Raw genomic sequence first — 26554 nt, 5'->3', positions numbered from 1 at the left:
GGGGATCTGTCTAATGATATCTGACTAGTGTTACTCCTTAGACCCTTGCCAGTATGACTGGTTAAAAAAAAAGTCTTTGATTACCAGTGAAGTTCAAAGTTCTTTAGCCAAAAAATAGTATTTCTTCTTGTTGAATTGTCAGAGCATGTCTTTTGACCATTCTTTAAAAATTGGTGGGTTAGTATTTTACATACTGATTAAGAAGTAATTGATTTTGAAGGCTATTGATCCTTTGTTTCCTTAGACGTCTTTTTCTCAGTTTGTCAGTTTCTCAGTTTCTCTTTGCATTTTTAAATAAGTAATCAAAAGATTTTTAGTCAAAATATGTCTTTTAAAAGTAATGTGTCCAGTTTTCCCAGCATCACTTATTGAAGAGGCTGTCTTTTCTCCATTGTATATTCTTGCCTCCTTTATCAAAGATAAGGTGACCATATGTGCGTGGGTTAATCTCTGGGCTTTCTATCCTGTTCCGTTGATCTATATATCTGTTTTTGTGCCAGTACCATAGTGTATTGATTACTGTAGCTTTGTAGTATAGTCTGAAGTCAGGGAGCCTGATTCCTCCAGCTCCGTTTTTCTTTCTCAAGATTGCTTTGGCTATTCAAGGTCTTTTGTGTTTCCATACAAGTTGTGAAATTTTTTGTTCTAGTTCTGTGAAAAATGCCATTGGTAGTTTGATAGCATTTGATAGCTATACCAATTGATAGCATTCAGTTGGTAGCATCAAATCTGTAGATTGCTTTGGGTAGTATATAGTCATTTTCACAATGTTGGTTCTTCCAATCCAAGAACATGGTATAAAACTGGACAGCTACATGTAAAAGAATGAAATTAGAACACTCCCTAACACCATACACAAAAATAAACTCAAAATGGATTAAATACGTAAATGTAAGGTCAGATACTATAAAACTCTTAGAGGAAAACATAGACAGAACACTCTATGACATAAACCACAGCCTACCTCCTAGAGAAATGGAAATAAAAACAAAAGTAAACAAATGGGACCTAATGAAACTTCAGAGCTTTTGCACAGCAAAGGAAACCATAAACAATATGAAAAGACAACCCTAAGAATGGGAGAAAATATTTGCAAATGAAGCAACTGACAAAGGATTAATCTCCAAAATATACAAGCAGCTCATGCAGCTCAATATCAAAAAAACAAACTACCCAATCGAAAAATGGGCAGAAGACCTAAATAGACATTTCTCCAAAGAAGATATACAGATTGCCAACAAACACATGAAAAGATGCCTAACATCACTAATCATTAGAGAAATGCAAATCAAAACTACAATGAGGTATCGCCTCATGGTCAGAATGGCCATCAACAAAAAACCTAGAAACAATAAGTGCTGGAGAGGGTGTGGAGAAAAGGGAACCCTCTTGCACTGTTGGTGGGAATGTAAATTGATCCAGCCACTATGGAGAACAGTATGGAGGTTCCTTAAAAAACTAAAATCAGAACTACCATATGACCCAGCAATCCCACTACTGGGCATATACCCTGAGAAAACCATAATTCAAAAAGAGTCATGTACCACAATGTTCATTGCAGCACCATTTACAATAGCCAGGACATGGAAGCAACCTAAGTATCCATTGACAGATGAATGGATAAAGAAGACGTGGCACATATTTACAATGGAATATTACTCAGCCATAAAAAGAAACAAAATTGAGTTATTTGTAGTGAGGTGGATGGACCTAGAGTCTGTCATACAGAGTGAAGTAAGTCAGAAAGAGAAAAACAAATACCGTATGCTAACACATATATATGGAATCTAAAAAAAAAAAAGGGTTCTGAAGAACCTATGGGCAGGACAGGAATAAAGATGCAGACGTAGAGAATGGATTTGAGGACACGGGGAGGGGGAAGGGTAAGCTGGGACGAAGTGAGAGAGTAGCACTGACATATGTACACTACCAAATGTAAAATAGCTAGCTAGTGGGAAGCAGCTGCATAGCAAAGGGAGATCAGATCCATGCTTTGTGACCACCTAGAGGGGTGGGATAGGGAGGGTGAGAGGGAGACACAAGAGGGAAGGGATATAGGGATATATGTGTACGTATAGCTGATTCATTTTGTTATACAGCAGAAACTAACACACCTTTGTAAAGCAATTATACTCCAATAAAGATGTTAAAAAAATAATAATGTCTACCTCTTTGATATTAAATAAAGGATTAAATAAGGCAATAAAGAAAAAAAAGTAATGTGTCTTGAGTTAGATATATCAAATCCTGAACAGGAAAAAAAAGACATTAGTAGAAAAACTGATGAAATCAGAATAAAGTCTAGAGTTTAGTTAATAGAAATGTACCAATGTTGGCTTCTCAGTTTGACAAAAAGTCCCATGAAAATGTAAGATGATGACATTAGGGGAAAATGGGTGAGGGCTATATGGAAACTTTTTATACTATCTTTGTAATTTTTCTGCAAATCTGAAATTATTCCAAAATAAAAGTTTATCAATAGCAAGCAAAAAAAGTCACCTTTGAATTATTTTTACTTATACTTTTTTCACTATTTTTAGAAAGTTTTTGCCCATATAGTAATCATGAATATAGTCATCATATTTTCCTTTAATGTTTTCATGTTTTAAGGTTTAGAATTTCATTTTACAATTTTGCCTCTGTGGAGTTTATTTCAGTGTATCTAATGAAAAAAGGTTTAATTTGATATTTTCTCGTATATTTAATTGCTTTCTCTAAAACAATTCATGATGTAAGATATCCTTTACCATTGATTTGATATGCTTCCTTTATCACATATAAAATTTGTATGTGTGTGACTTTTGGTTACTGGTCAAGAGGAAGTAACAGGGATTGGATTTACCCACTTGCCTGAAACAACCAAAAATTGGGCAAAATATCCAAAATATATTTTTATATAAAAATATAAAATCAGACAAATTATATGAAATAATGACTCTCTAGACAGTGCAAGCAGGCAATGAATAATGGTAATCTCTGAAAGACAGGAAACAATGAGATGAGCCCCATCTTGCCCCAGCTTGTAGCCTAAGGAGAGCTTCCAGGCCGTGGTGCCTGGAGGGAAAACCAGGCAGAGCCCAGTAGCCTCCTGGCTTGAGGATACAGTGCTGGGGGTCCAGAGAGACTAAGATGTATAGAGTTTTCAGGGCAGGGTATTGGAGAAAAGAGAGCTGCATAGAGAGAAAACGCCCGAGATCTGCAGAGGGTGCTTAGTCTTTAGCTGAGTTCCAATCGGAGGAACGACTTGGCATTGAGAAAGAATCCTTTGAAAAGAGAAGCAGGAATAATCCTCAGAGTTCAGACAGGAGCAGAAAGAGTTCCTGTTCCCACCAGCCATAATAGCACTGGACAGAGTACTAGGAAGGTGAGGAAAATGGAACAAAGAACATATGGGATAAATAGAAAACAAGTAGCAAAATGGTAGAATTAGATTCTACCATATCACTAATCACATTGAATATAAGTAGTATAAACACCTTTTAAATTAAAGAGCATATACAGGTACCCTTTTAGTTAAAAGGCAGAGATGGTCAAATGGGACAAAAAATTATGATCTAACTATATCCTGTCTTCAAGAAACCCACTTTAAATATAAAGACACACAAATAAGTTAAAAGTAAAAGGAAGGAAATAAATATACCATGCCAACTCCAACTTTTAGAAAAGCTGAATAGCTATGTTAATATCAAACAAAGTAGATTTCAGAGCAAAGAGTATTACCAGAGATAAAAAGGTCATTTCATAACGATTAAGAGCTCAATTCATTAGGAAGACAAAATGATCCTAAACACTTATGCATCTAAAACGAGCGTTTTGAAATATATGAAGCAAAAACCAATAGCAGTGCAGACAGAAGTGGCTGTAACCACCAGTGCAGTTGGATATTTCAACAATCTTCTCAATAACTGATAAAGCAAGCAGACAGAAAATCAGTAAGGATGTAGAAGAACTTAAACAACATTATCAATCAGCTTGACTTAATTGATATTTATAAAACACTCCATCCAACAGCACTATAGGGGAGGAAAAACTCCCTTTGACCCTTTTAGGTTCTGTGGCTGGCCTAAGAATTAAACTGACATAAGGAAGATAAACAGGAGAAAAGTGTACAGATTTATTTAACATTCTTCCATGTAGATGGGAGTCTTCAGATGGGAAATGAAGACCTGAAGAAGCTGTTAAGCCCCAAAGCTTATATACCTTTTTACACAAAGAACACTGAATTGTGTGAATGTGACAGGCAAAGGGGCTTGGGCTAGGGGCAGTGAATTGTAGAACAGGGACCAGAGAATATATGAGGAAGCTAGTGGAAGGTAAGGGTTATTTTAGTAACTTTGTTTGTACACGTGCATTTTGGCATTGACTCCCAGTCTCTGATGATAAGAATAGTCTTCCTGTTGCAGGGAAGGTGCCTTTCTCATGGGAAACTTTATGCCTGCCTTTATGTAAAAAGGGGGTCAGAGAGCCCTTCTTATCTGCTGTGTCTCAAGTGCCTTCAGCTCAAAATAATCAATAGGCCAAAGCAGCATGTTTTGGGATGGCAGTTCTGAACGCTTGCAACAAGAAAATACACATTCTTTTCAGAATAGACCATATTCTAGGCCAGAAGTTTGATACTTTCAAAAAGATGCAATTAATACAAAGTATAGTCTCTGATTACAGTGGAGTTAAATTAGAAATTTATTACAGAAAGATATCTGGAAAACCCCAAATATTTGGAAACTAACACATTTCTGAATAATCCCTGGGTCAAAGAAGAAATCAGAAGAGAAATTAGAAAATATTTTTGAACTGAATTAAAAGGAACATAAAACATATCAACATTTGACATTCTAAGCAGAGCTTAGAAGGATATTTATAATAATAAATGCTTATAATCAGAAAAGAAGAAAGGCCTAAAACCAATAATTGAAAGTTCCACATCAAGAAATCAGAGAAAGAAGATCAAAATAAACCCAAATCAAGCAGAATGAAGGAAACAGTAGGGAAAATCAATGAAACTAAAAATTCATTCTCTGAAAAGATCATTAAAATTAATACATTTTTCTCAAGGTTGGCAAAGATAAAAGAGAGAAGATACAAATGACTAATATCAGAAATGAAGGATGGGACATCATTACACAACTCACACAAATTTAAGAAATAAAAAGGAAATAAAAAATCTTTACACCTGGGAATTCCCTGGCGATTCAGTGGTTAGGACTCTGTGCTTTCACTGCCGAGGGCCTGGGTTCGATGCCTGGTCAGGGAACTAGGATCCCACAAGCCATGCGGCATAGCCAGAAAAATAAAAAAATAAAGTATAAGACAAATTTGCCTGATATCAAAATATATGTTAAAAAAATTTTATACCCATAAATTTGATAACCTAGATGAATGGACCAATTCCTCCAAAAACTACAAACTACTAAAACTGAATCAAGATGAAATAGATACTCTTAATATTCCTATAACTATTAAAGACATTGCATTTGTAGTTCAAAATCTTCCAAAAACTAAATTCCCAGTGTATTAGTTTGCTAGGCTGCCATAGCAAAAGCACTATAGACTGGGTGGCTTAAACAGCAGAAATTTGTTTTCTTACAGTTCTGGAGGATAGAAGTCTGAAATTAAGATGTCAGCAGAGTTGGTTTCTTCTGAGGCCTCTCTCCTTGACTTGCAGATGGCTGTCACAGTTGGCCATTTTCTCCCTGTGTCTTCTCATAGTCCTCTCTGTGTGTTTCTGTATCCTAATCTCTTCGTGTAAGGATACCAGGCATATGGGATTAGGGCCCACTCTAATGATCTCATTTTATCTTAATTACCTCTTTAAAAATCCTATCTCTAAATAAAGTCGCCTTATAAGGTGTTGGGGGTCAGAACTTCAACATATGAATCTTTAGGGGATACAATTCAACCCGTATCACCAGCCCAGATGATTTCAGTTGTGAATTCTACCAAAACTTTAACGGAGAAGTAACACCGATTCTATAAAATCTCCCAGAAAATAGAGAGGAAAACTTCCCAAATAATTTTATAAGGCTATCATTATCCTAGTATCAAAACCAAATAAAGATAATACAATAAAAGAAAACTACAGAACGATATCCCTCATAAACATAAAAATACTAAATGAAATATTAGTACATCAATTTCAGCCATATAAAAAAGAATAATAGACCACCATCAAGTGGCCTTTATTCCAGAAATGCAAGGCTGGTTTAGCATTCAAAAATCAATCAAGGTAATCCTATTAACAATCTGTGGGGGAAAAAAAAACACATGATCATATCAATTGGTATAGAAAAAGCATTTAACTCAATTCAGTACCCATTTGTGAAAACACTCAGCAAACTAGAAAGAGGAAGGAACTAACTTCCTCAACTTGATAAAGGACATCTACAAAATACCTACGGGTAATATCATACTTTATATTAAAAGATAGAATGTGTTTCCCCTAAAATTGAGTACAAGGGAGGAATAGCCACTCTTAACACTCCTGTTCAACATAGTACTGAAAGTTTTAGCCAGTGCAATAAGTCAAGAAAAAGAAGTAAAAACATACATATTGGAAAGGAAGCAGTAAAACTGTCCACATAATTATCTGTGCAGAAATCCCACAAAATCTATAATAAAACTGCTAGAACTAGTAAATGAGGTTATTAGCAAGGTCACAGAATACAAGGTAAACCGTAAAAACTAATTGTCTGTCTATATATTAGCAATGAATGATTGAAAACAAAAATTAAAAACATAACACAATAGCTCCCCCAAATAAAAATTTTAGCTGTAAATCTAACAAAACATATACAAGCTTTGTATGCTGAAAAGTGCAAAACAGTGATGAAAGAAATCAAAGATAAATAAATGGAGCAGCATACCATGTTCATGGATTGGAGGACTCAACAAAGTAAAGATGTCAGTTGTTCCCAAATTGATCTAGTATGTGTAATAAGGAAATCTGTGTCACCCAAAGAGAGGTTTAGCCATTGTCCCTGGCTCACTTCTAAACTTTTGGCATTTCCCAAGTGTCTGTTATTCATCATGGGCCCTTCAGATCACACCTGATAGTGTATGCTATTGAAGTTATTTGTGGTAGGCTTCTTGGACCACATGATATGAGCCCAGTATCTGGGGTGGGGGGGGTGTTGCTGGAGTTGAATTCAATCACATGGCAGTGAATCAGTCAGTCATGCCTATGTAATGAAACCTCCATAAAACCTCTAGACATCAAAGCTTGAGTGGACTTACCTGGTTAGCATTTGTGTGTGTGTATTGTTACACATCATGGCTCAGAAGACATAACATCATCCATGACTCCACAGGGAAAGGATGACCCATCTTAGACTCTGCCCTATGTGTTTCTTCCTTTGGCTGGTTCGAATTTGATCATTGTACTATGGTTCCATTGGGGGAAGCTGAGTTTTGGCAACTTTGATGTAATCTAAAATTATTTCAAAGTGGAAAGAAAAAGAAAAAAGCAATTAGATCTTTAATCCCCACTCCCACCCTTCTGTATAGCCCATAACTTCCTTCCTCTACTTGGCAAAGGCCAGAGGTTTATTATCAGAGAAGTGGGTATGGGCTGTAGTGGATGGGGGCCACTAGCCCAGCTGAGGCAGGTGAACTATACTGAAATAAAATGATTATTTATATTCTGAATACAGAGACCCACCCCCAGTCCTCTTCCGTACTAAGCCCCCATATTCAGACAACCTCCCGCTGACAGTCCCGACCAGACCAGGGAAAAGACTTAAAGATCCTGACACTGGGTATTTCCAACGAAATTGCCCCGTCAGACCATCTTCCATGCAAGGCCACAGTCTGTGGGTTCACACATTTCAACCAGCTGCTTAGTCCTCAAGTTCTAAACATGAGTAGAACACCAAGTACATCAGGCTAAGGAAATGCTCTAATGTGAAAAATTATTATGCAGACAACTAGCAAGCACCTGGGAGGAAAGAGAGACAATTCAGGAACAAGAACACTTTAAAAAGAACAGTCAGTAATAATCTCAGAGAAGTAAGAGAGCATAATACGTTCATTAAGCAAGAACAGATGCTACTTTAAAAAAGTGGCGGGGGGGAGACACAGAACAAAAAGGAACACCTGGAAATTAAAAGCAATGATAGAAGACATGACAAATGCAATAGAATGTTTGAAAAATAAAATTAAGAAACCTCCCATAAGGTAGAGCAAAAGGAGATGGAAAATAGGAGAGGAAAAGATGAGAAAATTCAAGGACTACTTGAAGCAGTCCAATAGCCGAAGAATGGAAGTTCTAGAGATAGAGCACAGAGAAAAAGAAGGATGTATATAAGGAAATTAACAGATCCAGAAATTTCTCCAGAACTGAAGCTACAAATGAAAATAGACCCACACCATGGCCACTCATTCATTCGTCCAGCAACAGATACTCTCCTCACCTGGACTTTCCTGTGCATGCATGGGGAAAGAGAGATCTCTGGTCTCTCTTCTTTTTCTTCCAAGGACATCAGTCCTATCAGATTAGGACCCTACCCTTATATCACCCCGTTTAACCTTAATTACCTCCTTAAAAGTCCCATCTCCAACACAGTCACATTGAGTGGCAAGGGGTTATGGTTAGGGCTTCAACATATGAATTTTGGGGAAACACAATTTAGTCCATAACAACTCCCAGCATTGATTTCATAGCAAAATTTATTTTTGACACATGCACTTTTTAGATATAATAACATGTGCAGCTACTTATTATTTTATTAACTACTGTTATACGTTTTGAGTCAGTGTCAAGTCTGCATCAGTCAGAACGTCCACAGTGCAGTAAAAGAGTAATCGTGCTTGTCACAAGCAATTTCACAAGTACCCAGTTAAAGTGAGGGGAGAACAAAGCTATTTTTGGACATGCAGGGTTCTCAAAATACAGCTCTTCTGCCCACACACCCCTTTTCGTTGTGCTATCAGAGAGTACACTCCAACAAAATGAGGGAGACAACCAAGAAATACCAAGAACTGGTACCCAGGAAACAGGGCATCTGATCCAGGAGAGAGGTGAAGGGACTCCCCAGAATGATGATGCAAAGGGGTCCCACACCGATGCCTGTCATCCGGACCAGAGGGCAACAGGTCCTCAAGGGAGCAAGTCAGGAGACACTGGAAGAAATTATAATTTTTCATATTGGACCTAGTTTTTATGTCATTTCATAATATTAGACATCTTAGTAGTCAACTGTCTTCAATGCCTGGGATAAATTCTAGCGGGCCATGACTCTTTAATGTACGGTTAGATTTGGTTTGCCACTGTTTTATTCTGTATTTGTCATTGAGGTTTGGGTAGACTTTTCCTCATTTCTATTGCTGTTTGTTTTCTCAGAGTTTGGTGTTAGGGTTCTAGCTTTTTTCCCCCTTATCTTTGTATAGCATCAAAATCATTTATTTGAAAAGTATAAGGTGTTCTTGTTTAGGACATTGGACTGAACCCACATTTTCCTTTCCTGTCCCCTAATTCCCTTTGAAATGAGCATAAAGAAGTACAAGGAGATATGTAGGCTGGGTGGGAATTTAAGAATGGAGAGAAATCTTAGCTGACCAGAGATACTGAGGATCTGCTGGAGGATTCTGCAGCCTTGATCCAAGAGATGCTGGAATCGGGGGGTTCTTCTGCCAGGCGCCCCAGAGAAGTCTCAAAGCCAGAGTGCGGGATGCTAAACAAAGGGGGAGAGGGCACAAATCCAGGTACAGTCTCAAGGTTGGTCTGTGGAGTAGCTGCAGCATGGTAGCCGGTCCCCTGCCCTGCCCTGACCCTTGTGTGTGCCAACAGCAATATCCTGCCTGTGGATTTCATTCACCCAAGACTTCATTGACTGTCAGATCCACCATCTTTTTAGGTAGCACTAATGAAATGATGACACAATGTTTTCTTAAGACTTAGAATTCATATTTTTTAAAATTTTTATTGAAATATAGTTGAATTATAATGTCATGTTAGTTTCAGGTGTATAGCAAAGTGATCAAGTTATTATATACATTATATATATTATATATATTCAGAATATATATATATTCTTTTTTAGATTCTTTTCCATTATAGGTTATTACAAGATATTAAGTATACTTCCCTGTGCTACACAGTAGGTCCTTGTTGGTTATCTATTTTTTATATAGTAGGGTGTATATTTCAATTCCAAACTCCTAATTTATCCTCCCCCCTCCCCTTCCCCTCTGGTAACCATAAGCTTGTTTTTTACATCTGTGAGACTTAGAATTCTTATTTTTATGCCTACGCAAAGATTTTTTAGAATTTTTAGCAATAGATTTTTAAATCATATCTTTTTGTTACACATACATGAAAAGAAAAATATAAGTGAATTGATTGAGTAAAGGATTGATTCTCAAACTGGAACATACATCAGTATCACCTGGAGAGTTTGTTAAGATACAGATTCCTGGGCCCCACCCCCAGAGTTTCTGATTTGGGAGGTCTGATTCAGTGGAACCCCCACATTTGCATTGTTACAGGTAAAGGCGATGCTGCTGGTCCAGAAGCCATACTTCGAGCACCACAGCATGAATGACTAATACTTCACATTCAGAGTTCACTCTTCTGAATCATTTTTTTAACTCAAAGTCATTAGTGTGCATGATTTTCCCACAATTTTATGAACACTTAAGAGCATAGGTGGTGCAGTATTGTTAATAAGAATCCATTAAAGAATAAGGGCCATTGGTGCTGGGCTCTGGCTGCTTTTGCAATTATACAGAGCCACTTTTAAAAAATAGCGTTATTGAAATGTAATTTACATAATATAAAATCCATCCATTTTAAAGGTACGATTAGGGCTTCCCTGGTGGCGCAGTGGTTGGCAGTTCTTCTGCCGATGCAGGGGACACGGGTTCCGGGAGGATCCCACATGCTGCGGAGCGGCTGGGCCCGTGAGCCAGGGCCGCTGAGCCTGCGCGTCCGGAGCCTGTGCTCCGCAACGGGAGAGGCCACAGCAGTAGAGAGGCCCGCGTACCACAAAAAAAAAAAAAAAAAAACAATAAAAAACAATAAAGGTACGATTAAATGATTGTTAGCATATCTACAGAATTGGTCAAACATTGTCACAATGTAATTTGAGACCATTCCTGTCAGTCCAAAAGAAAGCTATAGATTTGCCTTTTCTGGACAGCCAGTATAAATGGAACTACACACTATGTGTTCTTTATGTGTTTGGCTTTTTTTCCACTGAGTGTGTTTTGAGTTTCATTCATGTTGTAGCTTGTATCAGTACTTCATTCTCTTTTTTTACCAAATGGTATTCCGTCATACAAATGTGCCATATTTTGTTTATCCAATTACCCGTTGAGAGACATTTGGGTTTTTTCCACTTTTTGACTATAAGAATAATGCTGCTATGAACATTCGAGTACAAGTCTGTGTAGACTTTTTCATTTCTTTTGGAAACGTACCTAGGAGTGGAATTCTGAGTCATATGGTAACACTGTGCTTAGCATTTTGAGGAGCTGCCAGACCGTTTGGCAAAGGGGCTGCACCGTTTTACATTCCCACCTGCAGTTTATGAGGGCTCTGATTGCTCCACATCTAAGCCAGCAGTTGTTATTATCTGTCCTTTTGATTGTAGCCATCCCAGTGAGTATGAAGTAATACTTCATTGTGGTTGTGTTTTGTGTTTCCATGATAACTAACGATCTCAAGCATCTCTTTGTGTGCTTATTGGTCATTTGTATCTTTTCTTAGGACAAAGAAGAGATCGTTTGCCCATTTTAAAATAATTTAACTTTTTATTATTGAGTTGTAAGGGTTCTTCAAATATCCTGGGTACGAGTCCCTTATCAGATATATGATTTGCAAAAATTTTCTCCCATTCTGTGAGTTGTCTTTTTACTTTATTAATGGTGCTGTTGGGAGCATGAAAGTTTTAAATTTTGATGAAGGCCAACTTATCTATTTTTTCCTTAGTTGCTTGTGCTTTTGGTGTCATAGCTGAGAAACCATCGCCTAACCCAAGATTATGAAGGTCTTCTCCTCTGTCTTCTAAGAGTTTTAGCTCTTACATTTGAATTTTTGATTCATTTGAGTTAATTTTTGTTATAGTGTCAGGAAGTAGTCCAGATTCATCTTTTTTCATGTGACACACGATTTTCCCACCACCATTTGTTAAAAAGGCTATTCTTTTATTATTGAATTTTCTTGGAATCTTTGTTGAAAATCAATTGACTGTAAATGTAGATATATTTGGGGGGGTTATCTCAATTCTCTTCCATCTATCTATCTATCTATCTATCTATCTATCTATCTAATCTTTATACCAGTACCACTTACTGGCAAAACTTATAGCACTAACATTGTAACAAGTTTTGAAATCAGGAGTTGCAAGTCTTCCAGCTCCTGGGTCTTTTTGAATTTTCATATGAATTTTAAGATCAGCTTCTCAATTTCTGCAAAAAATCCAGCTGAACCGGCCCACTTTTTATTCTTGCTTTTGTGAATGTTGTTAAACATCTCTTTCATTTCATCCACTCTCCTTGTCCTCAGCCCATTGCTTTCTGTAGCTTAGGTGGTCATGATTTTCTTATAAACTGTTGACACTTGTTTTGGAAGTATTGACGCAGGCACCTTTACTATCCGGGTGGGTTAGGGGCAGGACAGGCTGCCTCTCCTGATAAAAAGACTCAAGAAAAGTTCTCTTTTTGCCCTAGTGATTTGAGGTGTCACCTTTATCATACATGAAAATTCTACATGTACTTGCATTTATTTCTGGATATTCTGTTCTTTTCCACTGGTCTGTTTATCTGTTCATGTACTAACACTATACTATTTTAATTATCAAAGCTTTCTAGTATATTTTAATACCAAATAGGACCAGTTGCCTTTCAGTTTTTATTTTGTGGTCGTTTCCAGGCTATTACTGAATGCTTATTTTTCCAGATGAAGTTTATTGTCATTTAGTGATATTTTCTTTGTTACCTAATGTTTGATAAGTTCTGGTCAATATACCACGTGTGCTTGAGAAGATGGATTTTCTATTATCAGAGGTGAAGTTTGATACACATCCATAAGGCCTATGGGATTTTAAAAAATTATCCTATTAATTTCTTTTAGATCCTTACTTATTTTTTGTCCACTTATCCAGCGTCATTGAGCAGGTGAGACTTATCCAAGGGATACTTCAATCCTGATGACTTTGGGATTTAGCCTTTTGTTCCATCAGTGAGATTTTCACTGGTTCATGCCGTGGTTTGTGGAATCTCATCTCGATACCCTGCTCATGCAGCCCCCTGCTGTCCTTGCAGTTTTTCTTAGATTAACACTATGAAGCTTGGCTTCTTTTCCCTTCTACATTCCCATCAATTAGTTGGAAGCTTATTTTCCTGGCAAAAAAATTCATGGTGATCGTGAGTAATGGTTTAATATCACTTTTGTCATTTTCTGGTATGTACTTGGATCTGGGGATGATGGAGTATCTTGGGATGTGATACTGAGACACTGTCTGGGACAGAGTTGTGCTGAGGATTCTGGAGACAGTCATGGGAAGATAGTAGGGGAGGAGCTCAGAGGTTTGGGTATAAGGGTAGCCTGGAAAACATTGGACAAATGCTTGACGGAAGTGAGGTTAACTTCACGCCAGCCCCCTTCTGTTTCTCCAGGTTTGCCTTTGGCACATCTGGTTCCCAGGGAGACTTCTAGAAGACATGCCGGGAGGAGAGTGAACTCCATGGCTATTTTAGTGGATTTTCACCCCCCTACCCCCAGGCCCTCTAGGGTCCCTCTACTCAGCAGTCAGCAGAGACTGGCAACTGGTTATAAAGAAGACTGGCATTTCTTAATGCCCCAAAGACCAAAGCTCTTGGGCACTGGCCCTCCGTTTCCTCAGCTCCCAGCTGCTACCCCTTTGTAACCTATTTTCTCCTACAAAGTGCCTTTTGTGAACTTTTTCCCTGAATTTCCATATAGAGGTGGCCTGGAGTGACTGGTGTCACCTCTGGCTTTCCTTCCATGACCTTAGAGCTACGGGGCGAGACCCTGCACACTCCACATGTGTGGGGGAAGAGGTAGAGGGAGAAAGGGAAGCCCCGTGAGCTCTTCTGGGAGGGAGCAGGAAATTCGTTTGCAGTCAGAGGGAAAGTAATCTGCAGTACCAAGTGAAGACCTGTGTGATGAAAGGAAATCATGCTGCCAACCTTGAACCAGTGATCCCGGATGACATGCATTTTTACAAAGCCTGTGTTTCGATCCACTTCAAAGGACTCACTGGAGTTAGTTTTGTAAGTTTCCCAATCCATCAGCCAGCTGGGCTTGTGGAATAATGTTTCATCTTGAAAACAGATTTATCAGGGAGAGGGTAAGAAGAATCAAAGACACAGGAGATTTATGACCCCACCCCCCGCTCCAGGTCAAGCAGAGCAATCAGTTTGCCGTTATCACTTTAACCTTTCTGTTGCGGGAGTCTCGGCCTGGGCCTCAATCGTGGAGTTCACCCTGGTGTGGAGGTCTCTCCACTTGGGACATGGACACGTGCGTGAGGGAAGGGGACACCCTAATGGCGACTCGGGACACAGCAGGACAGCAGTCCATTCGCCTTGTGTTCCCCCTTTTCTCCCCTTTGTTTTTCTCTCTCTTTTCTTCTCCCTCTTCATCCCCTCTATGGGTGACTTGATTTGTTTCTAGAACTCTTGGAAATAGGAGCAGTAACAAAAAATTTGAAAAAAAGTTTTTGTGCAATTCTCAGGGAGCCACTGAGAAACCAAGACATTTCTACCTTGACCGACGGCCTCGGTCCAGCACTAGCATTTCCAGCACGTCCTCAGCTCTGGCCGTAAGCCCTCAGAGATCCTCGCAGCACACGGGATGATGCTGAGATGATGTGTGTGAACCCAGGAACCCAGGATGCCGCGGAGGAGAGCAGGACTGTTTCATTTAATAGATGCGGAGGCAGACTCAGAGAAGGTTACTGGTGTTGGATTAATCGGTTTTCAGGAGAAGTCATGATAGAAACAAAGTATGGGAAGCTGGAAATAAGAAGAACGAATGGAAAGGAACTTAGCAAACTGGAGAAAGCGGAAACTCAAGCTTGCAGAGGGGAAAGGCTAAGTGTAACATGGCGGTGCCTGTCTGAACTCCAGAGGCCACAGGCATCTCTGAAAGTGGAAATACAGCTTGGGTTCAAAATAGGAGGGTTGCTGGAAAGTCTCTAAGAAGAAGTTGAATCTCCATGTCCTCCCCAACACCCTGCAGCTGTGGTCGACTCTGTCCACCTTAGCAGAACCTTGCAGGGCTCTTCTTTGGAGAGCTTGATCTAAGTGGAATCTGGACTCCGGGGCACTGGGCCAGGGTACTGCAGGGAAAACGGGGATTAAGTACAAATGAACACACCGAATGGTATAGCGTCCCAGTCCTTGCCTTCCATCTGCTGCTTAGAATAACTCATAGCCAGAGTTATACATTTATCTACAATTACTGATAGATGTAGAAAACAGGCAGATGAAATAATGAGACAATCATGACTAACTCCAAGGTGATGTTGCATAAGGGAGAAATTGTTTCCGTAGTACACCACTCAGCCATGAATAATACTTATATAGGTTCTGAATATTGATTTCACCCAAAATTATAACAACATGCGGGAAGGTTTATAAGAAAGTTAAATCCTCATCTTCCATATTAGGAAGTCAATAGTTAATACTGGGCTTCCCTGGTGGCGCAGTGGTTGAGAGTCTGCTTGCCGATGCAGGGGATACGGGTTCGTGCCCCGGTTCGGGAAGATCCCACATGCCGCGGAGCGGCTGGGCCCGTGAGCCATGGCCGCTGAGCCTGCGCGTCCGGAGCCTGTGCTCCGCAACGGGAGAGGCCACAACAGTGAGAGGCCCGCGTACCGGAAAAAAAAAAAAAAAGTTAATACTTAAAACTAAACAATCAAGAAATAAGATAAATATGCCATTTTCTAATGTGAAAATGGTGCAAAATGGTGAAAGTATTTACTCTGTGGAGGGAGGATGGGGGAATTTATTTTAAAGTTTTGAATGTGAATAATAGTAGTTAATAAGACTTGATAAGGTGGCTGAATTATAATTATAATATGTACTATATACAATATATGTGTAAACCCACACATACATAAAAGGTTATAGGGTGGAGAGGCTGTCACAGTTTGAAAAATACGTTAAAGTGCTCAGATGTTTAGGAAATTATACCTTATATTTTCAGACCTTAATCATAAAATGTTCTCAAGGTTCTAAAGCCAAACATCTATCATCACGGTATTTAAATGAAATTCAGCAAGGAGAAGGTAGTATTTTGACCACTCCTTCCCAAAGTTATAAGGTTTCTTCCAACAGTACAGCAGGAAAATACATTTCAGTAATTGTTAAGTATGTAACTCAAATGAATCTTGAGGCCCTGAGTACAATGAAGAGACAATAGTCAGCAATTAAAAGTTTTTTAATTCCAATGTTTACTTATTTAAAGAATATTATAGTGGGTTTATTTATAACCCACAGCCACTGTTCTTAGAATGTCTGTTCCTTTCCACTGAGGCTCCCTCTCACCTCTGATTTACTTGAGTCAGGTAACCTTAAAACCCTTGATTATTCACTCTTTACCCCAACTTATCTCTAAGCATTTTACATCTCCAGTCCTGGTGTCTTTCTACCCATTCTCCTGAATTCATATCATCAAAGCTCTTCTTGGAAGGTGTGGACAGAGAGGAAAGACAAAATTGTCTTCAGCAGGTAAAAGAGAAGAGAGAGTCCTGAGACTATTAATTAATGAATTTCATTCTCATCACAAATGCCAATACTTATTATTAACAAATTCCCCATTTTGATAAATAAGTAACATGGTAACTTAGGTATCGTTCTTTTGAATGTTTTCGTATACATATTCTATGAAATCATGCCTGTAAATTATTATTTTGATAAAAAATGATTTCAAGAGAAATTGACTCATACACAGTGACTCTGCAATGGAAATCACTGGAAATTTTTAACGAGAAGTTTTTAAACGTAGAAATGCACATGGAATAAATAATAACACCGGTGCCTCACCACCCAGAATTAATATATGCTAACAAGTTTTCATGTTCACCACCCAGAATTAATATATGCTAACAAGTTTTCATGTTTGCTTTAGGTATTTTTTTATTTTAAGAAACAACAAGTCAACCATTAAATTAAATAAATAAGGAGCAGACTCAAAAGATTTGAAGAGGTTATATAAGCAGAGGAGGGGGTTAGTAGGGAAAGGAAGGTAGGAAGGAGCAGAGTGTTATGAAAGTGAGTCCATGAGGCCCACAAAAGAGAGGCACAGAGAGGTATAGCTGGAAACTTACAGCAAAATTCATAACTGATGGTGACTTTAATGTTAAGTGAATAAAATTAGTCATAACTAATTTTCAAATGATAAATGGCACTATTTATATAAATTTATTTAGAAAGAGGGGGAGTTGAGTAGGAAAATCATATACTTAGTTTCTATAGGAAAACAACTTTTTTTTCCCGACGTGTTCAAGTTGTTTTGATTAAAAAAACTAAACTCTGGAGAGCAGGCTTTATTATATGAAACTATATCTTCTTGGATGATCTGTTCATTGCTTGATTAAAGCCATATCTAGGAAAAAATCATTCCTTTTAGAAACAATTACTCTTGTAAATTTGCCCACATATTAACCATTTCCAATACTCCTCATGCCTTTTTGTAGATTCAGATTTCCAAGACAATTATTTCCCTTCAGCTTAAAGAACTTCCCCTAGCACTTTTTGCAGTGCAGGTCTGTTGGCAACAGATTATCTCAACTTTGATTTACCTGAAAATATCTCTTCGTTTTCAGTTTTGAAGAATGGTTTTTACTGGGTATAGTCTTCTGAAGTGACAGTTTTTTTCTTTCCACACATTGAAGACATTATTTCATTGTCTTCTGTACTCCATTTATCGGAAGAGAAGTTGCTTGTCAATCATTCCCCTGTATATGATACCTCATTTCTGCCTGGCTACTTGTAAGATTTTCTATTTCACTTTTATTTTTATCTGTGATGTGGCTAAGTGCAGGTTTTTGTTTTGGTTTGGTTTGGTTTGGTTTTGGTATTGATTCTTTTTGGAGGCTTGTTAAGCTTCTAATATATGATGTTTGATGTTTATAATTAAGTTTGGAAACATTTTGGCCAATATTCTTTCAAATATTTTTTATTCTCTATTCTCCTCTTTTCTCTTGAAACCCCAATTATACATATATTAAGATGTTTAATATTCTGGCTCTATTTGGTATTTGATATTGAGGTTCCATTCGTCTCTTCTTTAAATACTCTCACAGATTCTTTTTGGATAATTTCTATTTATTTCTCTTTAAATCAATAATCTTTCTTCTTTTTTCCCCCATGTGATCATCTGTTAATCTCATGCTATTATTTAAAAAATTTTTTTTCATATATTGTATTTTTCAGTTCCAGGGATTCTACTTGGTACCTTTTTAGAGTTTTTGTATCTTTTCTGAGATTCTCTGTCTCTTCCTCCAGTATATCCATTCTTCTCATAAAACCCTTTAACATATTTATCACTTAAAGTCCTTTCCTCCTAAATCCTAAATGTGGATCTTCTTTGTTGACTGCTTTTTTTCTTTTGACTTGTCATCACATTTTCTTATTTCTTCATATGTATCATACTTTTTTATTGTAGAGACATTGTGGTTGATTCATTGTAGAGAATCTGGATTCTGTTATCTTCCTCTGAAGAATGTTGGGTTTTGTTCTAGCAGATCTAGCAGATCTGCTGTCAGATCACCTGAATTTTGTGAAGGCTTGGTTTTAGGCTTTGTTAGGATGGGTCTATTTGAATTTTGCTTTTAGTTCTAAGGTACAGCACTTAGTCCTGGGATGTGCTTCCTAATCATAGGGCATGGCCTTTTTAGAGTTTTGTTGAAAAGCTTGAAGTGTTTACCAAACTCCTCTAATTTGGAGAGACTTGAACTCTGAAGTGTGCCTTTCTATTGAAATTTCTGCCCAGCCTTTTCCGCCTTCCAGCTATACTTTTCCTATGGGCTCAGTAGAGTCTCTCCCTGTGGATATGCATTTACAGAGTCAGCAAGGACTTGAGGGGGTATCCATATATAGATTTTTGGCCCCCTCCTTTCCCATATTTTCCCCACCTCTCAATTGCAAACTTCTCTGGCAGCTCCAAACTCTCATCTCAGATTCTCCAGCCTAATAAGACTGCTCCTTTTTGCTTGGACTCCAGTCCTCATGCTCCAGGCAGACTGGGGAGTGCCTTCAGGAGAAAAGCTGGTTAAATGTGAGTCTCACAGAGTTTACTTCCATTCTTTCAAGGCTTGCATTCCCCTAATTTCTGCCTGCTTTTGGTTACTCTCTGAGGACATTATACAGTTATTTTAATATTTTGTCCATAACTTATAGTTGTCAGCAAGTGGGTTTCATCTGATACAAGCTACCCTGCCATTATCAGAGCTGGAAGAAAAAAGAATTGATAAATAAAGTAGTCATGTCTACTGTCACTACTTCTATTCCATATTATAATGGAGGTCTTAACAAGTACAATAAAACAAGAAAAAAGGAAAGGTATATGAATTAGAAAGGAAGAAACAGAACTTGAATGATTTGCAGATGATATGAAAATCCAAAATAATCTATAGAAAAAGCCTTTATAATTACTATAATTAGTAAGAGTTAAGGAAGGATGCTAGGTATTAGCGCAGTATTTTAAAAATCTGCTGCTTTCCATCAATCAGCTTCAGGTCTCTTAAACTATACTTTAAGAACATGAAAGATTTGTCTCAGATTTGGAGCAACTTTACCATCCCAATTCTTGTTCACATTTATCCGCTTTCTTGAAGCAATCTGAGTTTTGTTCTCTGCTGTTTGCTACCAGAAGAGCTTTGGCAAAAGAGAAGAGATTTCTCTGTGATCAGATATAGAGAAGATGGACAAGGGGTCCCTTGCTCATAGCGGGTGGTGTGGGCCTGCTGGAGTAGAGTGAGGAAGCTAAACCAAAAATGAGCTCTTTGGAGGCAAAAACTGTATCTTGTTCACTGCTGTACCCCCAGCTGCTAGCACACTGGGTCTGATGCTGACTAAGTCAATGTCTATTGGTGGAACATGGTTGCTCTTGATAAGTATTTGAAGGTCTCACATAGAAGAGGAACTGACTCAACCTGCAGAGGACGTCAGTGCCATCTGAGGACAGAGTGATCAGAGTTGGAGGACCTTGAACTCCTGCCCAGAAGGATTCAGGCAGTGGTTGAATGAATACCTGGTAGAGGTTTAAAGAAGAGATTCAAACAGCAGCTAAGAATTTGTACTTTGACCTTCAGGGTGGAAAATGGAAGAAAAACTGAATATTATGGTAGCCAGCCTCTGAGATGGCCCTCAGTGACTCTTGCCTCCTGGTTTTCATGTCCTTGTGGTCCCTCCCGCATTGACTTGGGGCTGGCTCTGTGACTGATAGAATATGGTGGCAGTCATGTAGGTGACTGACTAAGACCAAGTCATAGAAGGCATTGCAGCTGTTAGCTGAGTCTCTTATATCATTCACTCTGGGGGAAGCCAGCCCTCAGGTGGTAAGGACACATAGAGTCTTGTGAGAGGCCCATGTGAAGAGGAACAACCTTGCCAGCATCAGCTTGCCAACTCTGGGAGTGGGCCACCCAGCAAGCATACCCTTCTGCCCCAGTCAAACTTTCAGATAATTCCAGCCCCAGCTGATATCTGATTACAGCCCCCACAGGAGACTCAGAACCAGAACGACTGTGGGATCTCACTCCAGTTCTCTTTCACTAAGGATCTATGCTGTTTTTACATTTTATCATCTCCCTCTGGGTTGCCTTTGACTTGCCACCAGAGACAAGTGTTCTGGGCAGCGTCCCAGTCAAGGATCTCCTGGAGGACAAGGATCATTGCCCCATGTTTGTATTACTATTACTGCTAGCTCAATGCCTACAGAGTGTAGGTGCCCTTTAAATTGTTTCTGAATAATGAACAAATAAAGGTGAGTCTGTCAGAAACAGGTTCTCTGGCTCTTTGGTGTCTCTTCATATTCTTCTGATTTTTAGTCTTCCTGACATACTACTCAGCAAAGGGCAGGATAGTGTATCCCTAAGATGCAGGAAAATTCATCTGTTGAAATAGGGAGTTTTCCCAAATTCCACAGCTCTGTTATTTTGGGGATAATTGCTTCTTGCAATAAGCCCCAGATTGATACATTACCAGAAAACTATACCCACAAAGCACAGCTAAGCATTTCTGAAGCTGAGGTATCTAGTGACTGTTGGTGCAGGTACACAAATCGATTTACCTCATCTTAGAAACAATACAATGCCACCTCCATTAGCACACAAAAAGTTTGGATAAATAGAATTTATTTTCATTCTGATTTCCAGTAGTAACCAAAATGTTTGAGGATGGCCCAGAAAGCCCTGAAAGATCCAGAAAAGATGCTGTAAGAACTATGAAAAGAAGAATTAATCCAGAGCATAAATGAACCTTGAAAACATTATGTTAAGTGAAAAAGGCCAATTACAAAGGACCACATATTGTGACTCCATTTCTATGAAATGTCTAAGATAGGCAAATCTGTAGAGACAGAAAGTAGATTAGTGGTGGCCTAGGGCAGGAGAAGATTGGGGAGCTGGGGGATGACAGCTAAGGGATGAGGAGTTTCTTTTTGGGGGTGATAAAAATGCTCCAAGATTAGGTTGTGATGATGGTTGTAAAATTATGTGAATCTATTAAAAACCATTGAATTATATACCTTTAGTGAGTGAATAGCATGGTATGTGAACTATATCTGAAAGCTTTAAAAAATAATTATTGATGTGCAGCTAAATTTTTGTATTCATCTCGTTTATCCACCCAGTTTAGTCTCTGAAAATATGTTAGTCATCAGTGATGGAGATGATGACTTTCCAAGGACCAAACATATCATTGTCCAGACATCATGGATAGCACCCATGTAGAGACATGTCTGTTCCAGCACTTGGCAGTCAGTCTGTCTTCTGATCATTATCATGGTTTTTGTGAGGGGCTCATCTGTTGTTCCCATTCACAGATAATGACCAGGCTGGGAAAGAAGTCAGTGTTCTCATTCTCATCACCAGCCCCACTGCTGGAGCCATGGAGACAACAACTGGAGGTTGGCATGGTGTCTTCTAGCCCTGCTGCCATTTGTTTGGGGTCTGCAAGAGCAGCCCCAGGACAAGACAAGTAGGAAGGCTTTGCTTCCAATTCTTACCCAACTGGCATCCAAGATCTGCCTTCTTCCAGTTTGTACAATGGCCCCTGTAGTAAGCACCTTGAGGAAGGTGGCACTTCCCAGAACCAGTAATCTCAGCAATCTGAGGCAAAACAATATCCATCTTTGGAGGAAGCATCCCTGGCTAGAAACTAGGAGGCTTGCCTTCTAGTCCTGGCCCTGCTATTTGAATTGACCTAAATCACTCCCTGAGTTCTCACTGACCTTGGGTGTGTCAGTAAATCACATTTCATACGGGAATCAATGCTTAGAACTGTAAGGTCATCCTCAGTTCTAAATTCCATGAGCTGTTGGTTTACCCTCTTGGCGACAAACGTATTTCACCTGTTGAGGGCCGACAGAAAAGGCAGTGGATCTCCACTTGTCTCTTTCCTATTTGCTGTCTCTGCTGCTTGTAATTGCCGTAGTTTGAAGAGCTTTGGTTACTTTGCCTACTGCCCAGCCAAGGTGTCTGAGCCTTTGTGCCCCCAAGGAGGGGTGAGGCCGGGGGGGTGACGGGGCTCCAGAGAAGCTGCCTTTGACCGCTTGAGCCCTTTGTTTGGTCTCCATGGTTTGCCCCATATCTCAGGCAAGGGATATGGGGCAAACCATATCCCAGTGTCACATAATGGGATTCTGCCCATTATGTGACATTGGCAGGAAAGGAATGTAACTTAGAGCATCTTGGATGGCATAGTGCTTGAAAGAGCATCTCAGTGTTTTCTTGCTACCTGCACGTAGTGATGCTTGGTGTTCTTTCAGGGTCTTTGGTCTCTTAGAGAGAGGAAAACAACACAGTTGTCTTCAGGGATGCTCCTTTCTAGTCCTCTGGGTCCCATTATCCCACTGGTCCCCATTGCAGAGGTTCCTCCAGCAGAAGAATGGTTTGCACGCAGCAGGCCTGAAGACCCTTGTGAGGAGCCTCATTGAATAAGCCTAGATGGAAAGAACCCTTGTCGAGCTGCCAAGCTGTGCTTCAGCATATGTAATACATGTTCATCGTACAAAATATGGATGATACAAGCAAAGAGAAGGAAAAAGTTACCCATAGTCTCACTGCTTAGAAGCCACAGTAATCAATCATTTCCCATTTTGAGCATTATTTTAAGGACTAGGCACTCTGCTGTGTAATTGCAAACATTATGTAATGTAATTTTACAACACCTCTCTGAAGTTTGTGCTATTATTTCCCTCTGCAGAGATGAAAACTGGGGTTTAGAGAAGTTAGACAACATACCCAAGGCAGCACAGCCGGTAAGTGGCAAAGCTGAGATGAAAATCCAAGCCTGGCTGACTCCAGGGTCGATGTCATATGTAATCTAATTTCCTAACATTTTGTAGTCTTCTCTGCCAGTCTTTTTGTCTGCACAGTTTTTGTATCTTTTTATCCTTGCATAATCATGGTCCTGCTGGGTTTTCTGGGGGTCTTCTACCTGCCAGACCCCCAAGCCCTCGGGGGTTCTTGGCTGTTGGATCTCTGCAGAAATCCACACCCTAGAAACCGTTTCTGGAGGACTCTAGTGCACTCTACCAATGTGGCAGGTCTGTTTCTGTTTGGCAAGGAGAAGACAGAGTCTCTTTTTCAATCTTTCTTCAGTCCTTAATCTCTTAAAGCTTTACTTGCAATTCCTTTGTCTAAAAAGCAAAGACCAAAGAGAGTTACCTGTGTCTCAGATGATCTCCACGGGCTGGTCCAGAGAGCCATGCAAGGAGCCAGGAGGGCTGGCCACATGTGCCGGCTCAGGCATGTGTGGGCTCCCCAATACCTGAGGCGTACAGTAAGGACATTGGGTACACATCCCGGCAGCCCTGGGATGGCGGAGTGTTGAGGAAGGGTCTGTGTGGGGCCCCTGCAGGGAATGCAGCCAGATTCTACCTCATGAAACTGCAAACGTCCCTGCCCAGGCAGGGGGCTGCAGTTTGGGGCTGCAGCATGGATACAGCACCCTGTACAGGGCATCTCTCCACCAGGCCTTCCCTCCCATCCTCACTGACTCCTGGAGCTCGCTCTATCGCCACCCCCCACCCCCGTGTCTTTTTGTTCCTTCCAGTTTTCAGGAACATCAAATAAAGGCTCTTTCAAGAGGCTCCCTTGAGGCCAACAGCCAAGAAACCACATTTCGTTCTGCCGTTCCAGCAGACGAGCCAGCTTGATGGGATTTGGCCCCTTTAACAGAGAGAAGCTCTTCCCTGAGATTAGACTGTTTTGGGCCTGATCCCTCAACTTCGTAGGACATCAGGCTTAAGCCATGAGAAAAATATTATAAAGAAAAAGTGAGGGAGACCTTCAAGATGGCGGATGAATAGACGTGTAGATCACCTTCCTCCCCACAAATACATAAAAAAATACATCTACATGTGGAATAACTGCTACAGAACACCTACTGAACGCTGGCAGAAGACCTCAGATTTCCCAAAAGGCAAGAAACTCCCCACATACCTGGGTAGGGCAAAAGAAAAAACGAAACACAGAGACAAAAGAATAGGGACGGGACCTGCACAGCTCTGGGAAGGAGCTGTGAAGGAGGAAAAGTTTGCATACACTAGGAAGCCCCTTCAATGGCAGAGACGGGGGTTGGCTGGGGGAAAGCTTCAGAGCCACGAAGGAGAGCGCAGCAACAGGGGTGCAGAGGGCAAAGCAGAGAGATTCCCGCACAGAGGATCGGTGCCGACCGGCACTCACCAGCCCGAGAGGCTTGTCTGCGGGGCGGGCGGGGGCTGAGAGCTGAAGCTCGGGCTTCAGAGGTCAGATCCCAGGGAAAGGACTGGGGTTGGCTGCATGAACACAGCCTGAGGGGGCTAGTGTGCCACAGCTAGCCGGGAGGGAGTCTGGGAAAAAGTCTGGAACTGGCTAAGAGTCAAGAGACCATTGTTTCACAGTGCGGGAGGAGAGGGGATTCAGAGCACCGCCTAAACGAGCTCCAGAGACGGGCGCGAGCCGCGGCTATCAGCGCGGACCCCAGAGATGGGCGTGAAACCCTAAGGCTGCTATTGCAGCCACCAAGAAGCCCGTGTGCAAGCACAGGTCACTATCCCCACCTCCCCTCCCGGGAGCCCGTGCCGCCCGCCACTGCCAGGGTCCCGTGATCCAGGGACAGTTTCCCCAGGAGAACACAAGGCGCGCCTCAGGCTGTTGCAATGTCATGCTGGCCTCTGCCGCTGCAGGCTCGTCCCGCATTCCGCATTCTGTACTCCTCCCTGCCCACAGCCTGAGTGAGCCAGAGCCCCCTAATCAGACGCTCCTTTAACCCCCTCCTGTCTGGGCGAAGAACAGACACCAGAGGGCGACCTACACACAGAAGCAGGGCCAAATCCAAAGCTGAGCCCCTGAGAGCTGTGCTAACAAAGAAGAGAAAAGGAAATCTCTCCCAGCAGCCTCAGAAGCAGCAGATTAAATCTCCACAATCAACTTGATGTACCCTGCAACTGTGGAATACCTGAAGAGACAACGAATCATCCCAAAATTGATGTGGTGGACTTTGGGAGCAACTGTAGACTTGGGGTTTCCTGTATCTGACTGACTAGTTTCTGATTTTTATGTGTATCTTAGTATAGTTTTTAGCTCTTGTTATCATTGGTGGATTTGTTTATTGGTTTGGTTGCTCTCTCCTTTTTTTCTTAAAATAACTTTAAAAACTTTTTTTATTTTAATAATATTAAAAAATTTTTTACTTTAACAACTTTTTAATTCAATTTATTTTATTTTATTTTATTTCTTTTTTTTTCTTCCTTTTATTCTGAGCCATGTGGCTGACAGGGTCTTAGTGCTCTGGCTGGGTGTCAGGCCTGAGCCTCTGAGGTGGGAGAGCCGAGTTCAGGACAATGGTCCACCAGAGACCTTCCAGCCCCATGTAATATCAATCGGTGAGAGCTCTCCCAGAGATCTCCGTCTCAACACTGAGACCCAGCTCCACTCAATGACCAGCAAGCTCCAGTGCTGGACACCCCATGCCAAACAACTAGCAAGACAGGAGCACAACCCCACCCATTAGCAGAGAGGCTGCCTAAAACCATAAGTTCACAGACACCCCAAAACACACCACCAGACATGATCCTGCCCACCAGAAAGACAAGATCCAGCCTCAGCCACCAGAACACAGGCACTAGTCCACCAGGAAGCGTACACAACCCACTGAACCAACCTTACCCACTGGGGGCAGACACCAAAAACAAGGGGAACTATGAACCTGCAGCCTGCGATAAGGAGACCCCAAACACAGTAAGATAAGCAAAATGAGAAGACAGAGAAACACACAGCAGATAAAGGAGCAAGGTAAAAACCCACCAGACCAAACAAATGAAGAGGAAATAGGCAGTCTACCTGAAAAAGAATTCAGAGTAATGATAGTAAAGATGATC

General features: G+C 40.4%; 1 protein-coding gene across 1 annotated transcript in view; it reads left to right on the top strand.

Moving 5' to 3' along the window:
• Positions 1-26554, top strand: part of LOC113630607 (S-adenosyl-L-methionine-dependent tRNA 4-demethylwyosine synthase) — a 265650-nt gene that overhangs the window by 225374 nt on the left and 13722 nt on the right. The window contains exon 16 of the mRNA XM_027126212.1: positions 23395-23449. Coding sequence (XP_026982013.1) covers positions 23395-23400 — 6 coding nt within the window. The 3' untranslated portion in view covers positions 23401-23449. The remainder of the gene's footprint in view (positions 1-23394; positions 23450-26554) is intronic.

The sequence above is a fragment of the Aethalodelphis obliquidens genome, unplaced genomic scaffold (assembly GCF_003676395.1).
Source record: "Aethalodelphis obliquidens isolate GAN/ISIS:26980383/991018 unplaced genomic scaffold, ASM367639v1 scaffold30, whole genome shotgun sequence".
NCBI lineage: Eukaryota > Metazoa > Chordata > Mammalia > Artiodactyla > Delphinidae > Aethalodelphis > Aethalodelphis obliquidens.
Note: the sequence above shows the minus strand (reverse complement) of the source record. Positions and strands in the feature narration are given on the sequence as shown.